We start from the raw sequence: 11,764 nt of genomic DNA, 5'->3' as shown, positions 1-11,764 counted from the left end.
GCTGTCTATGAGTCTTAGGGTCTCTCATCCCCTTCTTTTTATTGCTGACTCTTCGCACGATTCTGGCGACTTGCTCTGTTCTATTGTTAACAGAGGCGATGGTTTTGCTGCATCGTCCTGTGTTTTGGATTGGCCGCTAGGGGGCCGTGTAGTACAGACGCACCCCACATCGGCTCCGCACAAAGACAGCGGAATTCGCCAATCGCCAGCATCATCAGACAAAATTTCACCACCCACGGATCTGCGAATGTGAGCGCTGCACGCCATCAATTTTTGGCCCGCCTACGCCCTTTTTCTGGCACCCACGGCCCTTTCTTCTCTGTGACCTCTCCGCCTGAGCTAGGCCTACTCCGACGGACGCTTCCGCCACCAACGCCATCATGGAGGTGCAGGTGCAGGGAGAGGTTCTTAACCCCAACGACTACGACCCAAGGGACTGGACGCACATTCTTAGTGTGCCTGCTCGCTCCAAGGACGTCCTTTCAACAACCCGACGCCAGGAGGGCGCAGCCTCTGCTACCGGTACCCCCAAGTCTCCATGCCTTGAAAAGTCAGCGCACCTGCAAGCAACGCGCACAGCTGCGCAGCGTTCGCGGCAGCAGCCACCGCTTCCTGCTGCAGATTACAAGATCGTTTTTAGATCACGAGGCGGGCTGCAGCTGGACCTGCTTCCACCCCGACAACTACGAGAGGCCATCCTCCAAGCGGCGTCCCAGCTTAAGGAGCCAGCGCGTACCCAAATCAGGGTACACCCGGTCAACAACACCTGCACCGTAAGCACGCCCCTAAAGGATGACGCGCTCGCTCTGGTTCGGGTTAACACCATCACACACCAAGGCAAGGAATTCGCCGTAGCACCTTACATAGCCCCGCCGGACGGAGCAGTACGCGGAGTCATCTCCAATGCTTATTGGAATGAGACCCCGTCAGAGCTCCTGCAAGACCTGCTCACCGGCAACCCAGACGCCCTCATCGTGGACGCCCGCCGAATGGGCTCCACGCGTTCCATCTTAACTTTCCGGGCTGGACCTGTCCCACGCGCCGTCCTTTATGGAGGAGCCCTCCACAGGTGCACACCCTATCGAGGGCATATAGACGCCTGCACTAACTGCCGCGTCCCTGGTCACCGGGCAGACGTGTGTGTCCACCCAAGATCCCATAAGTGCCCTCGCTGTGGGCAGTCCCACCAAAAGGAAGATGTGCCCTCATGCACCCCCAGCTGCATTCTCTGCGGAGGCCCTCATATGACCGGCACCGGGAACTGCAAGGGACGGGGCCGCAAACTAGCGTCCCCGAAGAACGCTCTCTCTCCTCCGGGTACATCGCGGCTTTCCCGCTGCGATCAACCAGGCACAGCCAGCAGACGCAGCTCGACGGCTTCCCGGTCGCCTTCTACAAGCCGGCAGAATGGCAGCAAGAACGCCACGCGTCTCACCTGGGCAGACCGCGTTTCCGGCAAAACCACTCGTCAACCCCCACCACCCCAGTCCTCCCAGGCAGACCCGAGAGACCAGGAACTCAAGGCCTTGCGTGACGAGGTAAGCCGCCTTTCCTCTCTCCTAAGCACCCCCGCCCCCTCCATGCCCCCTCAACCCGCACCCCCTGTCATTAATTCGAGCTCATCATCCACAGACACTTCGAGCACCCCTCCTGCAAAGAAACAGCGCACCACAGACGCCACACCCCCTCCCGTGTCCCCAGAAATAGACGCTAAATTAGCAGCACTCGAAGCAAAATTTGACCATAAACTAAAGGAGCTAGACGCCCGCCTCGAGGCCAGATTCAATCACCTTGCCGCCGCCCTCACCGAAAAACTTGAGCAGCGCATGGACGCTATGCTTACCAAGATGATGGAGCTCTTGGAGCATAATCTTACCCATCGCTTCACCCAACTTCAAACCCCCTCCACTCCCCCCATCCTACCTCCACAAGCACAAAACACCTTCCCTGAGCCACACATACCAATTGACACCCGTCTTATTACCCTCCTCAATCCCCCCACCATCCAATATGGCGGGGGGGAACACTAATTATCTCCCCATTATAACTTGGAACTGCCGCGGCTTCCGGGCAAAGCGCGCACCTCTGCAACTTCTCCTTCCCACCATCACACCCACGCCCCACATACTTCTTCTCCAGGAGACTGCACACCGAGCAACCCTCCCCAGCTACACATCTACACACTCGGATACCACTAACACACCCAGGGCGTCCACACTCATCCACCGCAGCCTCACCTACAAAACTCATCACATTACGTCTGAGACGCCCTGCGTGATCACGGAAATTATACATCACACACATTCACTTCCTTCTATATTTATAGCCAACATATATCACCCCCCGTCCCTGCCGATGGCCCCGCTAGAATCACTTCTGCGAAAGCTACACCATCTAGCAGGGAAACATCCCCTACTCATCGGTGGGGACTTCAACAGTCAGCATACTGACTGGGGATACACAACCACGACACATCGAGGTCGCAGGCTCTGGCTGCTCCTGCAGAACCTCCAACTCACTGGGCACAACACGTTTCAGACGCCTAGGCGGATCGGCAACAGTGTCAGCATGGACTCCAGTCCGGGCCTAACGCTGAGCCGCTGTATCCGCGGCGTTACCTGGAACAGAACACAACATACACTGGGCAGTGATCATTACATTATACAAATCACTGTCCCATACAAACCACCCCGTCACGCAAATATGACACACGAACTCATTAACTGGGATGCCTTTCGCGCTGCACGCACCGCCCTCCCAGACACTCCCATCGCAGACATCGATGCATGGGTGCAATCACTCAAGCATGACGTTCACCACAACACACGACACATTGAAACTACAACCGAAACACCGACCCTTGACACACGCCTAGCCCACCTCTGGGAGGCTTATCACAGCATCCTGGAACGCTGGAAAGGCAACAAACACAACAGAACGCTTAAAAAGCGGCTGGCCGCGCTGCAGACACAAATCCAACAGCACTCTGAGGAGCTCTGTCGATCCAACTGGGGACAGATATGTGACGGCATCGCCGGAAACCTGTCCAGCAAACGTGCATGGCAACTCCTCCGACACCTCATTGACCCCACACGCACCAAATCAGCAGCACAGCACCACGTGACACGCCTCACACATGAACACATTGACGATCCCGACACCCTTCTAGACACACTTCAAACCATGTACACATCTCTAGGCGGCCCCATACCTCTACCGCACTACACAGGACAAGCAAATCCAACACTCGACACCGACATCACGGAGACGGAAGTCAGAGCGGCCCTCCTGACTTTCCGCGCCAACTCCGCACCTGGTGCAGACCAAATCACAAACTCCATGCTCCGTAATCTGGATGACCAATCGATCACCCACATTACGAAATACTTCAACCAGTGCTGGAGGGCGGGTAACCTCCCGCAGTCCTGGCGCCACGCGAAGGTAATATTTATACCAAAACCCAACAAACCACTCACTATTCAAAACCTTCGCCCGATTTCGCTAACCTCATGCCTCGGGAAGCTCCTCGAGCATGTTGTGTTAGCGAGACTCACAAGTCACATGGCGGACAACAATCTCTACCCGCATAGCATGGTGGGATTCCGCCCTCATCTATCCGCACAGGATGCCATGCTGCAACTCACACACGACCTTTTTGACCCGCTTCTTCCAGGTCACACCAAGGCAGTCTTAGCTTTGGATCTCTCTGTAAGGAGATAGCGCCACCCAGCGGCGTTCGTGAGGAGAAGAAGACAAAGCACGAGGAGCGCGTGCGGAGGGGAACGCGGGTCAGGTCGAAGAGGATTACGTGGCAGAGAAGAGAAGAGCGCGGTGGGCGACGGACGTGGACGAGTTCTGCTGGCTCCCCGAGTTCCGGGCTTGGGCCTTAGCCGCAGACGTCCGGGCCACCAGACCTGGACATCCATCGTCGAGAGCCTCAACCACCAGGCCCAGGCGCCACTCTTCTCCGTCCATCCGTCAGCTGCTCTACATAGGCCGCTTCGGGCGCCTACGTGACTATTCCGGGATACCAGACCTGGAAACCGTGCCGGGTGCCCACGAACGCTGACGCCGCGGTAGCGTTTCATCGACGTTGGAACGCCAAGAGACTCCTTGACTGCCCGACACCCAGCCAGTCCTCCCCGCTCGTTGCTCGAATAAGACAAGTAGTGTGAACTTTCCTCTTTGACTCTTTTTCCTGCATTTATCATAAGCACTTTGTTCTGTTCCCCCGTGTGTTTTTCCCGTGTATTGTTGCGTTGTTCTCTTGTTCCTTTCCTTTCTTCTCGCTCATATTGTAATTGGTTTCCTTTCCGTTAAAAGCCGCCTCGTTTATTGTTTGTACTTTAGTGTTTGTTGAAAATAAGACCTGCAATCTCACAGAGTCCTCACAAATTTGGCGTCCATTACGACAGGACGAGGTCGGTTTTTATTTATTTGCCTGTTGTGTTAATTTAGGAACAATATGAGCGCTTCAGATTTGGTTGCTTTAGGCGAGCGCATGGGCTTGTGCGGCGCGGAGTTACGAGCGTGGGTGGAGGACGAGCTTCGTAAGGCACGGGAAGAGAGAGCCGCTGAGCGTGAAGCTGCTAAGCAGAAATTGGAATTAGAGGCACGGAATTTAGAGGCGGAGCGTGAAGCTGCGAAGCAGAAATTGGAATTAGAGGCACGGAATTTAGAGGCTGAGCGTGAAGCTGCGAAGCAGAAATTGGAATTAGAGGCACGGAATTTAGAGGCTGAGCGTGAAGCTGCGAAGCAGAAATTGGATTTAGAGGCACGGAATTTAGAGACGGAGCGAGAGGCTGCGAAGGAACGCTTGGAGTTAGAGGCGCGGAACTTGCAGCTACAAATAAGGCTCATGGAGGGTGGCGCAAATCCTCCGAGTGACCGTGGAGAGCGTAGCGTCTCATCGACCAGCTCCATTAACCCGCACAGCCTCATACCACAGTTCAATGAAGCGCGGGATGACCTCGATGCCTACTTAGAGATTTGAGCATGTGGCCACGGGGCAGGGTTGGCCAAAAGAAAAGTGGGCAACGGCGTTGAGCTTGTGCCTTGGTGGCGAAGCACTTAGGGTCTTCGGTCGGCTCTCGCCTGAGGATTCCGTGGATTATGACAAAGCGAAGCTTGCCTTGCTTCAGAGGTTTAGGTTCACCGCGGAAGGTTACCGAGAGAAGTTTCGCCAGAGCAAGCCCCAGGATGGAGAAACGGCCTCGCAATATGCTGCCAGGTTGTTTAGCTTCTTTGACCGTTGGGTCGAGATGCGGGGTGAAGGCCGCACTTTTGAGGTGGTTCGCGAGATGGTCGTGAGCGAACAATTTCTGAACAACTGTCATTCTCGTTTAGCCCTTTTCTTACGTGAGCGGGAGGGCAAGACAGTTGCCAAGCTGGCGGAGGCTGCCGATCATTTTCTTGAAGCACAACGGCAAAATAACTTGTTGGTCTTTAAAGAAAAGGGGGAGCACACGATAGGTAAAGCCAAAGACGAGATTTCAGGTCCACAGTCTCGCCTTCGGTGTTTTCTTTGTGACAAGACTGGGCACAAGGCGTCGGATTGTCGGACGAAGCCGAAGCAATTGTATTGCACCTGGTGCCGCGAGGTAGGACATGATGCCCAGTCATGCAAAGCTAAGAGGCCAGGAGACCGTGAGGAGTCCGCCTGTTGCATGACATCTCGATATTCACATCCCGATAGCACTGCAGTGGTAACGCGCGTAGAGGGCCAGTTGGGGGAGATGGTCTGTCCTTCCAACCCGGTGGAAACTGCTATGCCCGTGGGGCACGGTGAGGTGTTCGGCCAGCCTGGTTCGGTATTACGGGATACGGGCAGCACCGGTATTGTTGTGCGTGAGTCTCTTGTACCGCCAGCGGCACTAACAGGGAAAAAGGCTACATTATTCTTGGCCAATGGGACCCGTGTAGAAGTTCCGGAAGCGGAGGTGGTGATTTCTTCTCCATACTTCTCGGGTAAGGCCATCGCGCGCTGCTTGTCTACACCCTTATACGACATTATAATAGGCAATGTCCCCGGGGCTAAACCTCCATTCCCGGTTGACCCGCCAGTTCTCACTGATCAGGCAGTTTCCCTTGCCATGACGGGTGCGGTCGATGTTCCTTCCCTTATGGTGACAGCAAAGGTTTCAGAGAGTAGTAAAAGCCCCACTCTGAACACACTCCACTTGTCACGGCCGGAGTTTCGCCTGAAACAGGAAGAAGACCCGACCTTAGAGGTGTGTCGCAGGAAGTTGGGGCAAATATTTCATGGCAAGGGACAGACCGCCCACTCCTTTGATACAGATGACGGTGTTCTTTTCCGGTCGTACCAAGTGTGTCCCGGCCAAGTCGTTGAGCAAGCGGTGGTACCGAAGGGCTTACGCACGCAAGTTCTTAAGTTGGCACATAAGAGTGCATTATCCGGCCATCATGGAATACGGCAAACAATAGCTAGGGTGCTCACTGAGTTTTACTGGCCCGGTGTACAGGCTGACATTAAGAGTTATGTCAGATCGTGTGACATGTGTCAGCAGACTGTGTCGAAGGCAAGGGAGAACAGAGTGAATAACATCATAGGACGGGAACATGTAAAATCATGGTGGAAACTGAGGTCGGTGTGGAGAAAACGGTTTCACAAAGGAAAACGGAAGTATTAGCCGGAAAAGTTCTCGCGACGGTGATGTGGTTTGATGGGAACAATGGAATACGGAAGAATGTAGCCCACACCTATTGTTGGAATTGTTTTTGTTTGTTCATGTTTGTTTTTGAGTGTCGGCTATCTACTTTTTATGTTTTCCGTGTTTCTTCGCCCTCTATGGACGCTTTACGTTGACTTTCCATGTGCTCTCTGTGCTGTGTGTGCGAAGGTCTGTGAACGCTTCGAACATTGACGACCGTCGTATTGTGTGTGGTGTGTAGTGTGCGCGCTGTGGTGCGGTGTTCTGTGTTGCGATCGTCGAACGCGTCTGGTGTCGCTCTCCTGAAGTTGAGTTCTTTCCCTTGGAAAAAACTTCCGAAGAGGGGGCCTTCTGTAAGGAGATAGCGCCACCCAGCGGCGTTCGTGAGGAGAAGAAGACAAAGCACGAGGAGCGCGTGCGGAGGGGAACGCGGGTCAGGTCGAAGAGGATTACGTGGCAGAGAAGAGAAGAGCGCGGTGGGCGACGGACGTGGACGAGTTCTGCTGGCTCCCCGAGTTCCGGGCTTGGGCCTTAGCCGCAGACGTCCGGGCCACCAGACCTGGACATCCATCGTCGAGAGCCTCAACCACCAGGCCCAGGCGCCACTCTTCTCCGTCCATCCGTCAGCTGCTCTACATAGGCCGCTTCGGGCGCCTACGTGACTATTCCGGGATACCAGACCTGGAAACCGTGCCGGGTGCCCACGAACGCTGACGCCGCGGTAGCGTTTCATCGACGTTGGAACGCCAAGAGACTCCTTGACTGCCCGACACCCAGCCAGTCCTCCCCGCTCGTTGCTCGAATAAGACAAGTAGTGTGAACTTTCCTCTTTGACTCTTTTTCCTGCATTTATCATAAGCACTTTGTTCTGTTCCCCCGTGTGTTTTTCCCGTGTATTGTTGCGTTGTTCTCTTGTTCCTTTCCTTTCTTCTCGCTCATATTGTAATTGGTTTCCTTTCCGTTAAAAGCCGTCTCGTTTATTGTTTGTACTTTAGTGTTTGTTGAAAATAAGACCTGCAATCTCACAGAGTCCTCACACTCTCCAAAGCTTTTGATCGCATTGAACATCAGGCGATCATGACTGCTCTATCCCCATTGAATGTGGGTGTGCGCACGCATGCCTACATTCAAGCATTCCTGACTGACCGCACGGCTGAGATACACTTCGGGCCTCTGTCTTCCACCTCCTACACACTTCAGAGTATCGGCACCCCTCAAGGGTCCGTCCTTTCCCCCTTTCTCTTTAGCATAACCCTCATACCCCTCGCCCGGAAATTGGCAACTATTCCCCACCTCAAGCACACTCTTTATGCCGACGAAATCACCCTGTGGACCACCCATGGCAGTGACGGCGACATAGAGAACACCTTACAGGAAGCAGCCACCCTCACCCAAAATTACGCACGGACCATCGGACTGTCTTGCTCCCCAGAGAAGTCCGAACTGCTCCTCATCCGGCCTAAGAACCACCGCTGTCCCCGCTCCCCCATTGCCATTGAATTGAATGGTTACCCGGTACCTGAGGTTGGCACCCTCCGTGTATTGGGCTTGCACATCCTGAACGATGGCAAAAACACCACTACCCTCAAGAAACTCAAGCAGGTTGCAGGCGCGATATCGCACCTCATCCGCAGGGTTTCGGGACATCATAGAGGCATGAAGGAGCGCGACCTATGTCGCCTCATTCATGCCTTTGTCCTCAGCCGTGTACTGTACACTACCCCATACTTACAACTATCCAAACATGACATAAACGCTTTGGATGCTTTGCTTCGCAAGGCATTCAAGGTAGCACTTCATCTTCCCCTCAACACACCCACAGACAGATTACTAGGCCTGGGCCTCCACAACACGATCGGGGAACTGGTGGAGGCCCACCGACAGGCCCAATACATCAGGCTCACAAAAACTTCCACAGGTCGGTATATCCTGGACTCCCTGGGAATCAAAATACCGGCCAACGACCCAACCCTTCTCGCCATCCCACGATCCCTTCACCGAGAGCTTCTCATCAGGCCGCTCCCGAGGAATATGCACCCGTCCCACCATGAGCAGCGCCGCAGAGCCCGTGCGAAGGCACTCCATCGAGCGTACGGCCCCCAGCCGGACGCCGTATGGGTGGACGCTGCCTGCACGGGTGATGAAGCGACAGCAGCTGCGGTGGACTCCTCTTCATCCACCCTCCTCACACTACCTCTCCCTCCAGATACGTCCCCAGAGGCTGCAGAGGAAGCCGCCATTGCACTTGCTATAACCCGCACGGAAGCCCGGTATATTTTAACTGACTCTAAAACTGCGATTCTAAATTTTGCTCGAGGCCGAGTTCATGTCCCTGCTTTTGGCATACTGGACTCGCCCGATGCACCCCCGCCCCGCCAAGTGGAGCGGATATGGGTGCCTGCGCACACCGGGAATCCCGGAAACGAGGCCGCCAACCTTTTATCCCGAGGTTCTTTAAACCGGGCTCAGGTGGCCTCGGATCGGGGATTCACGAAGGATCGCATGCACTCATTCAGTGAGCTGACCCAGGCATACAGAGCCTCTCGCCAGTTCTACCCCCCGCCCTACCCCTCCCTAGATAACAGACACGCAACACTCTGGCGCAGATTACAAACACATACTCTCCCCTCGCCCCTTACCCTAACCCACTATCATCCCTCCTTCCCCACTCCTGCTTGCGCCCTATGCCCAGAACCCTTCGCTTCTTCCCTCCACATCCTTTCCCTCTGCCCGGTGGACCCTCCCCCGCGGGACCTAGAGAACCTCAAGACCTGGGAGGACTGGGAGACCCTGCTGCATTCGGAGGACCCGGCCGTGCAGACCATCGCCACCGGCCGTGCTGCCAGTGTTATGGACCTCAGGAACATAAACACTTGAGTGCAGTGGGGTCGTGCGGGGACCCTGGGGCGTGCCCCGAATTCCTTTGTAAATAAGGTTTTCTCTCTCTCTCTCTCTCTCCTGTGTTTTGCAGCCTCATTCCAAGTACCCTGACTTTCGTTTTCTCAGGCATTGTGTCTTTTCCGAGTTTCAAGGTGATTTTAGAGTCGTATTTTCGTGTACCTTTTTTGATTCTTACGTATTCTGATTTTTCTGCTGAGCGCAATAATCCTCTGGCTCTGGCGTATTGTCTTCAGTATTGTCTATCGCTCTCTGTAGCCGCTCTTGTTTAGCTGCTAGAGAGCCTGTGGTTGTCCATATTGTTATGTCATCTGCATGCATTGCGTAGCTGATGTTTTCTATTTTGTCGAGTACTTTCGTGAGTCCTATCATCGCTAGGTCGAATAATAGCGCTGATATTACTGAGCCTTGCGGGGTACCCTTGTTTGCCACCGTGAAGCTCTCCGATCTTGTATTTCCAATGCCTATCGTAGCCGTTCGTTCCGTCAGAAAGGCTTTGACATAACGGAAGGCACTGTTTCCACAGTTTATGTTATTGAGACCTTCCATGATGGCCACATGTCCCACGTTATCGAAGGCTCCCTTTAAGTCGAACGCTAGCACTATGTATTCGCCGCTTCTTGGTATTTCAGTGAGGACATCCTCCTTTAATTGTAGGAGTACGTCTTGCGTGGACAGTCCCCTTCTGAAGTTAAACATGGCATCAGGGTAATATCCCTTGTCCTCCATGTAGTTTGTGATCCTTTCATTAATCACCCTCTCGTATATCTTCCCTAGACAGGTTAGGGAGATTGGTCTTAGGTTTTCAATTTGTAGTCTTTTACCCGGTTTGGGTATCATAATTACCTCTGCATTTTTCCATTCCGCCGGCACGATTCCTTTTTCCCAGATAGCGTTTAGGTACTTGGTAAGCTCGGCGATGGCCGTGTCTCCCATGTTTCTAATGGTAGCATTATTTATTCTGTCCTTTCCGGCTGCGGTATTCTTTTTTGCTTCCCTATGGCTGCCCTTACTTCCTCCTCGGTTACTGGCCTATCCATCTCGGGGTTGTTTTCGCCCGTGTATTTTTGGTCTTGCTTTGGGTGCGTGATTGCGCCGTAGCATTTTTCCCTCAGTGCTTGTGTCAGTTGGTCTTCCGTTCCAGGGAAGGTGTGGAGTAGTCTTTTCGTGGACTTGCCGCTTTCCGTTTTGGTTTTTGTGGGGTCTATCAAAGCACTTAGTATATCCCAAGTTCGGGCTTTGCCTAGTGTTCCTCTAAGTGTTTTCGTGAACTGTTGCCAGTTTTGCGTGGCGATGTTGTCTGCGGGCTCTGATGCCTCCTTTGTTAGTTCTGCGATCTTCAGCTCAAGTTTCCTGTTGTGTTTATGCTGCCTCCATCTCCTGATAAGGCTTCTTCGTGCTTACCATAGGTGAAGAAGGTGGCTGTCTACGTCTGGGTGTTGTTCCGTGTGAACAATGATCTTCGTGTATTTTTGTCTGACCTTCGTAAGCTCCGTGCACCACTCTTCTATGTTGGTTATCGGTTTTATTATTTCGTCGCTGTGGTTTATGAAGGCTTCCCTGTCTGTGATTTTAGCAGTCCCTAGGCATCTCTTTATTTCTCCTGCGGCTATTTCTAAGTTAAGGATGAAGTGGTCGCTCCCTGAGGTTTCCATTGTATTCTCCCATTGGATATTCTCGTTGTTTTTGAGAAAGCTAGGTCAGGCGTGGTGTCTTTGCAGACGCTGTTTCCTATACTCGTCGTAGTTGTGAGGTCGTTAGCTAGCTCCATGCAGTATTTTTCTGCGCTTTGTGCTATGCTTCTACCTTTGGCATTGAGTTTTTGGTACCCCCAACTGGGGTTTGCCGCATTAAAGTCTCCTAGGATCAACAGTGGATTCTGGCCTCCCGTATCACTGGCTTTTTTGAACCGTTCGTGTATTCTGGGGTTCTTTTGTTTTGGGGGCTGTACATGTTTGTGACAAAAGCGCTGTCATCAGCTGGTTTTTCGGGTACCATTTCTAGTACAGTGTGGTGTACGTCCGTATCCGTTATGTTAGTTTTGCAGATTGCCGTTATTGTCTTATGTACTAAGGTGACGGCTTTGCCGGAACCGTCTCCGTCATACTTCTCGTATCCTGTTATGCTTGTTTTAACTCTGGCCCCGTATTCTTGGATGGCAATGATGTCCGGCGGTTTTTCTTGGTTCTTTATGA

General features: G+C 53.3%; 1 protein-coding gene across 2 annotated transcripts; it reads left to right on the top strand.

Annotated features, from left to right (window-relative positions):
* Positions 1 to 279: 279 nt before the first annotated feature.
* On the top strand, positions 280 to 9,444 carry LOC149344291 (uncharacterized). 2 transcript variants are annotated; one of them, XM_089546234.1, is made up of 2 exons: positions 280 to 1,538; positions 9,364 to 9,444. In XM_089546234.1, the coding sequence occupies exons 1-2, from the start codon at positions 381 to 383 to the stop codon at positions 9,427 to 9,429; spliced, it is 1,224 nt and encodes a 407-aa protein (XP_089402360.1). In that variant the 5' UTR covers positions 280 to 380; the 3' UTR covers positions 9,430 to 9,444. The 2 variants fall into 2 exon arrangements, with proteins under 2 accessions (XP_089402360.1, XP_089402361.1); XM_089546235.1 differs by lacking the exon at positions 9,364 to 9,444 and adding an exon at positions 3,674 to 4,023.
* Positions 9,445 to 11,764: the final 2,320 nt, after the last annotated feature.

Source organism: Amblyomma mixtum, chromosome 5 (genome assembly GCF_055824585.1).
Source record: "Amblyomma mixtum isolate Tamu chromosome 5, ASM5582458v1, whole genome shotgun sequence".
NCBI classification, from domain to species: domain Eukaryota; kingdom Metazoa; phylum Arthropoda; class Arachnida; order Ixodida; family Ixodidae; genus Amblyomma; species Amblyomma mixtum.
Note: the sequence above shows the minus strand (reverse complement) of the source record. Positions and strands in the feature narration are given on the sequence as shown.